We start from the raw sequence: 6,814 nt of genomic DNA on the forward strand, positions 1-6,814 counted from the left end.
AAGTCCGATTTGTGATCGGAGGTCAGAGAGGGGAGTATGATACTGGTTAGTGACGATATACTCAGTGTCGGCATCATGGTGGTGTTGGTATGGTTGTGGTGGTGACGGCAACAGTGGTGGTGGGTTGTGGTGGGCTGGGTGGATCGTAGTGGGGCAGTAGATACACAAACTACCAGCCCGGTTACCCGTGGTATTACTACTAGATACACAAATCGATTTGTGTATCCAGTAGTAACCCCATGTGTATATGAGGTAATAATATATGTATCCACTGTGTATGATAACATATGTGGTATAAGTCGGTAGTGATGGTGGCGGTGTAATGTGGTGTCACCAGAGATATCGCCTATGTAGGTTTAAATGGTTGTCGGGGCTGATGGCGGAATGGGGTTCAACTTATAGTTGGTTGCAATGCTTGACCTTTTCATCAGTAGTAGTATATATTATACCGGTGATGAAATCCGTATTGGAAGTTTAGAATCCGTATTGGAACTTTGTTTGGGTACAATTTATGTGGCGTGTGCGGTGGCGATGAATTCCTGGGGTTTTGGTGGTGGTGGTAGGCTGTAGTAGTTTAGTTGGTTTACGGATACACAAGCTAATACCTCCGTATACACAAATTAATACTTGTAGATACACAACACAATATGTGTATCTAGGGGTACTTACATGTGTATAAACATGTGTATCTGACCATTAGCCATTGTGTGATCGTGATTCGTGTGTACATTTACTAGTGTACTTAATACTTGTAATATTTATGCTCTATTAATTTGACAAATACATAACATAAAGTAGTGAAAAATTCAAAGGCATACATGCATCATATGTGGTGTACCAAGTCATTAAGCCATTTCACTAGGGAAAAGTTTTGTTTATAAATTAATAATATTGATTTTATTTTGTTTAATCTCATTAAGTTACTACATACTTACCTCTAACTAGTTAGATATATTCTTTTAAGTTGTTTGATACTTACCTTTCACTAGCTAGATACATACCTCTAGCATACACTCTTTTAAGTTGCTAGATACACTCCTTTAAGTTGCTAGATACATACTTCTAACTAGCTAGATACACTTTTTTAAGTTGCTAAATATTTACCTTTAGCTAATTAGATACACTTTTTTTAAGTTGCTAGATTCATAATAAAGGAACGATGTGTCAATACACCCTTGGTTCAAAAACTCAGCTATCGACTGAAATATATCGGTCTTTGTAGTTGCTGAGTCACAATACAACGATATAAATTGAATTTTATTTTAGAGTTAAATTAACATAAACTAATTTGATTTAATGCAACATAAATTAATTAAACTTACAAATTTAACTGAACTATGCAACCTAACTTGAATTGAATTGAAGAGAAATATGGCACTATTATTCGAGTACTCGACTTCAATCGCATCTACTGTATTAAATTATCATTTATCTCAGCAGTATACAACTATACACGGCAAGGTATAAAGAATGAGAAAACCAAGACCAAACAACAAAGAGTTAAAGGTGCAATTAAAGTTTTCTTTTGCGGCCATCAACATCCTTATCTGAATTCTAAAATCACTGAGAAGAGAAGCATTAATGCTAATAGCTAAAGCCATCAACTCAATTCATGTAACATTTGTCATTTTTAACTGAAAAAACAATGTGAAGACAACAAAATGAACGCAATTGTTCTGGAGAATCATGGCAAAAAAAAATAAAAGGACTTGAAAGCAAAATGAAAACAATTCATTCTCAAACATTAACAAGAACTCAAAATTTTCAGGAGGGTTACAGTTTGCACCAAAAACAGAACCGAAAATTCACAATCAAACAAGGCAAATTCTAACTTAATTAACATTATGCTAATATCGTACCAGGCTTATTCAAAAACAAGAAGAAACAAATGTAATATTTGATGCAGACAGACAGTTATGGGTGTCGCACCCGAAATGTGTCCCAGGAAGAGGGTACATCCCTACTAAATGAAACATTTGAACCTCCTCCATTCTCAGCACTAACATACTTCTGCAAATTCATAGACTTTAACTACACCTTTGTTCCATCCTACATATCAATTTCCTCAAATAAATACAGTCTTTGTTGTAACAAATATGGCTCATTTTGCATTATATACTCATATTAGTGGCCCACCTGAACTTGATCTCTTAACTGAATAACTGATGCAATGATCCGCAGCACGTCAGAGTCGGAAGAATCATAGTCAGAGTTGATGATCTGAAAGCTGGGATCACTGAAGACTTTAAGCTTGGTATAATTATAACCGACAACTCTAGCTATCGTTTTTGAAGTGGTTCCTAAGCAGTTTTTGAGCTTACGCCTTTTCATTCCCATATAACTCCAACATAATGTCGCCACACATGCTATTCCAACTGCTACCATGGCTGATCACCTAGACTCACACTACCATCACCACTACACACCTTTAACTAACACCACACCCACCATATTGACACTTGTCATCTTAGCAAACCCCCACACCCCACCATCAGCCTCTGGCCCTACAACGACCACTTTGCAGCCACACTGCCATCACGACGCACCTCATAACCTTCACACCTCCACCATCAGGCCACCAAACCACCATCGACATTAAAAAATGGAAATCCAAAAAACCAGATCTACATAATGATGCTATGATTTTAAAGATTACCATCGGAGCTTTGTCGTGGGTGGCCTGATGTTTGTGATATCTATGATGCACAGCAGGTCGTGACACAGCAGTAGCCGCGGTTTGTGATATCTATGGTCTAAGAGGCTTACGTGGCGAAGAAGCAAAAAGAATGGGCATTGGCTTGGAGATACTCACACGACCTGGACTTATGTTTCTCGATGAGCCCACCAGTGGGCTTGACAGCACACCAGCCTTCTTTATAGTACATGCTCTCAGAAACGTGGCTCGAGAAGGGCAAAGAACCGTCATTTCTTCAATTCATCAGCCAGGTGGCGAACTCGTTGCTTTGTTTGATGATCTTTGCCTGCTGTCTTCTGGAGAATTAGTCTGTTTTGGCGACTCTGCAAATGTTGTTCAGGTATGTAAGGAAATTACATGCTCAAAACAAACTGAAAAATAGAATGTTAAACTGATAGATAATCTACTTTTCGCTTACAGTTTTTTTGCAGAAGCGGGGTTTCCATGTACGAGCAGAAGAAATCCCTCTGACCATTTTCTTCGCTGTATCAATTCGGACTTTGATAAGATTACTGCAACACTGAAGTGATCATTTAGAGCCAAAGTATGTGTAAAATTGAATGTCTAAAAACTAATGTTTTAATAAGTTTATGTAATTCTCCATCTGATATTTTTATTTTCGGCTTATTTGGATTTGCTGTATGAAGCAAATACAAATATTATCAGAGCTTCGTGGATTTGGAAACAGATCAAAGCAAAGCTTATTGAGAAATATCAACGGTCATAATACAGAGAAAGGGTGAGATCCAGAATTCAAGAAATTGCATCAACTTTAAGCATCTTGCATCAAATTGATCCTTTCAATCCAAAAGTTTGCAAGCAGATTCAAAAAGCAAAACATAGACTGCAAGTACAAGCCTGGTGGCTCTTGAAAATATCTTAACGAAGCGAAATGCAAATACAAGGAGGCCGCAATTCAATACTATCACAATCATAAACAGTAGAGCATAGATACATTGACTAAAGACCACACACAACCTGATCTGATACTCATTCTAAAATCAATTGGCAATAAGACTGGCCTACCGCCAACCCGACTTATAAATTAGTCTCCTCACTCTACTAGTCTACTATCGACCATAAAACTCGACGACAAAAAACTAAAAGAATGAATAATGAAGAAAAGGGTAATGAATTACTTGATAATGTAACGGATCAGTGCTACTACTGGACTCCATAGACAGTTTTTGAAGCTTGTTTTTGAATGTCATTTCTCTTGCCATTGCAATCTCAGCTGACATTACATAGTTCCTCCCGTCTATCTGGCAGTAATACCATAGTTTCGCTTAGCTTTGAGTAGTAGTTTGATTCGTCGTTTTTAGACTAAGCAATAATCAGAGTTAGAGAATACGAGGCCAATCAATATTTAAACTGAGGAATTAGAGACCTAACCTAACCTTTATACAAGAGATTATCTAGAGTATCAACATATAGTAGCTTGTAAACTGTAGCAACATGCCACCACCACACCTACTGCCAGATAAAATAGATACATATGGTATTACTACCGGATACACATGGTATTACTACTAGATACACAAATCGATTTGTGCATCCAGTAGTAATATCATGTGTATCCGGACTGGTATTTAGTGTATCCACGATCTAAAGATCAACTACGACCACCAAACTGGACACCACCACAACAGAATAAATATGGTTCCTTCTTCACTTGTCTCATTTCTCCATTTGTTTGACAAAATACAATCTCAAATCAATCAGGAAACACTAATTTTTTGAATTCCAATTGTTTAGTAAAACCTAATTTTTTGTAGATACTATTCATGAAAAAGGGAAATAGAAGTCGGAATAAAAGCTTACCTTTTCTGATAATGGACTGAATATGACGGTGTAACATTGGAGTTAGGGGAGGTGTAGCGATGGACTGCGTAAGAAAAGCGGGAGCGAGAATGTTAATTAAGCGGAAGTTGGAGATGAAATGATGGTAGTGAAATGAGATGGTTGGTGACAGATAACATCATGCCCGACGGTCGACTGGAAGCTCCGACATGTGGTGGCGATGGTGGTAGTGGATGAGGGAGAGGGAAGTCGGGTGTGGTGGTAGACTGGTAATGGCGGATAAGAATGAGAGAGAAGGGGGTAAGGGCGTTAAGTTTGGTGGTAGAATACAAACGATGCGCGTGTTTTATTAATTTGGGGTAGTTCGTACGGTTCGTACTGAACTCTAGTTCGTACCTGAACCCGCCCCTATATATATATATATATATATATAGAAGAGATCAAATGAGTCCATGTATATATATTAAGTCCATAAGTCCTATAGAGAGCCATTGGATGGAGGGAGATGGAGGGATGAGATGAACTCACCCAAAGGTGATTAAAAGCGTAATTAACACACCTCACTAATCCACCTAATTAATCACTAATTTACTATATATTTGTTTCCACTCACCTATTTCTCTCTCATCTCACACATTTCACCCACCTCCTCTCTCAAACTCCAAAAAATAAAAAACCTAAAAAATCCAAATAAATAAAAAACCCAAATAAATTAAAAAATCCAAATAAATCAAAAACCCAAAAAATGAAAATAAATCAAAAACCCAAAAAAATAAAAAATCTAATTAAATCAAAATCTTTCTTCCTCATACACCACTACCTCACCTAACACCACCCACCCACCGCCACCGTCTCAACACCCGATCACGTTTCACTCTCAGTTAACGTTTTTTTTTCTTTCAGAATGTGTCCTTTTTTTTGTTGTTTTCTGCTTTTGTGTTAAATTTGTTGTTTGGAGTTATTTTTTTCTATTTGTTAGTATTATTCTTAGACATATTAAGTTATTATAATGCATATTTTGACATTTCAAATATCGTTTTGTTTTTTATTTTTTCAAATCTCGTTCTTTAAAATTCGTCTTGTTATATAAATGTTTCAGTTTTAGTATTTAAATTTAGATGTATATTTATTTATTTTCTCAAATTTCAATGTTTATAACTTCAACCTCTTGTTTTATAAAATTATTTAAAATTTCAACGTGTATAACTTCACTAACATTATGTATAACTTCAATCCACATTATGTATAATTTCAATGACATTATGTCCAACTTCAATGCACATTATGTGCAACTTCAATGACATTATGCGCAACTTCAATCTCATCTTCTTATTGTGTTGGTTTCAAATCTGAATTTATATTTGTACTAAAGTTATACAAAAAATCATTAAAGTTATAATATTATGGACTAAAGTTACACAATTTTGGATTAAAGTTATACAAAAAAGGACTAAAGTTATACTATTATGGACTAAAATTACACAAATTTGGACTAAATTTATACAAAAAAGGACTAAAGTTATACTATTATGGACTAAAGTTATACAAAAAAGGATTAAATTTTTACTATAGGTAATTCACAGAACAAGTTTATATAAATTGTCATACTGTAATTTTAGTTTTTTTGGTGTAACTTTAGTACAAAATTATGTAACTTTAGTCAAAAATTATGCAACTTTAGTCCAAAAAAAGGAGAAATGAGAAGAATAAGAGATTTAATATTATAAATTTATAATATTACTCCATAATGATATAACTTTTGTCCTAAATATTTTAACTTTAATGTTTAAAGGGTATAACATTAGTTGTGAATAGTGCAACTTTAGTCCATAATAGTATAACTTTAGTCCAAATTTGTGTAACTTTAGTCCAAAATTGTATAACTTTAGTCCATAATAGTATAATTTCAGTCAGGTTTTGTATAACTTTAGTCCAAATTTGTGTAACTTTAGTCCAAAATTGTATAACTTTAGTACAAATATAAATTCATATTTGAAACCAACACAATAAGAATATGAGATTAAAGTTACACATATTGCCAGTGAAGTTGCACATAATGCATGTGAAGTTGCGCATAATGAACATTAAAGTTGCACATAACGAACACTGAAGTTACACATTATAAATTGTGAACAAAAGTTAACCAATAAATCAAAAAAGTAGACTCCATTTTGTTTATTATGTTGAATTTATGTATTTTTACTACAAAGTATATGTAACTTTAATTTTTCAAGGGTATAACTTTAGTCGTAAATATTATAACTTTAGAGATTAATAATACTCCCTCCTATTCACTATATTCTTCCCTATTTTCTTATT

General features: G+C 34.6%; 1 protein-coding gene across 6 annotated transcripts; it reads right to left on the minus strand.

The window, feature by feature from the left end:
• Positions 1-1,761: 1,761 nt before the first annotated feature.
• LOC141610629 (uncharacterized) lies at positions 1,762-4,856 on the minus strand. Of its 6 annotated transcripts, none has more exons than XM_074428822.1 (4): positions 4,517-4,856; positions 3,835-3,953; positions 3,114-3,178; positions 1,762-3,018 (listed from the first exon to the last, which is right to left on the minus strand). In XM_074428822.1, exons 1-4 carry the CDS (start codon positions 4,551-4,553, stop codon positions 3,000-3,002), a joined length of 240 nt encoding a protein of 79 aa, XP_074284923.1. In that variant the 5' UTR covers positions 4,554-4,856; the 3' UTR covers positions 1,762-2,999. The 6 variants fall into 6 exon arrangements, 2 of the variants coding, with proteins under 2 accessions (XP_074284923.1, XP_074284915.1); XM_074428814.1 differs by having other exon boundaries at positions 3,114-3,215; XR_012528366.1 differs by lacking the exon at positions 1,762-3,018 and having other exon boundaries at positions 3,027-3,207; positions 3,835-3,957.
• Positions 4,857-6,814: the final 1,958 nt, after the last annotated feature.

This window comes from Silene latifolia, chromosome 1, assembly GCF_048544455.1.
Source record: "Silene latifolia isolate original U9 population chromosome 1, ASM4854445v1, whole genome shotgun sequence".
Taxonomy (NCBI): Eukaryota; Viridiplantae; Streptophyta; class Magnoliopsida; order Caryophyllales; family Caryophyllaceae; genus Silene; species Silene latifolia.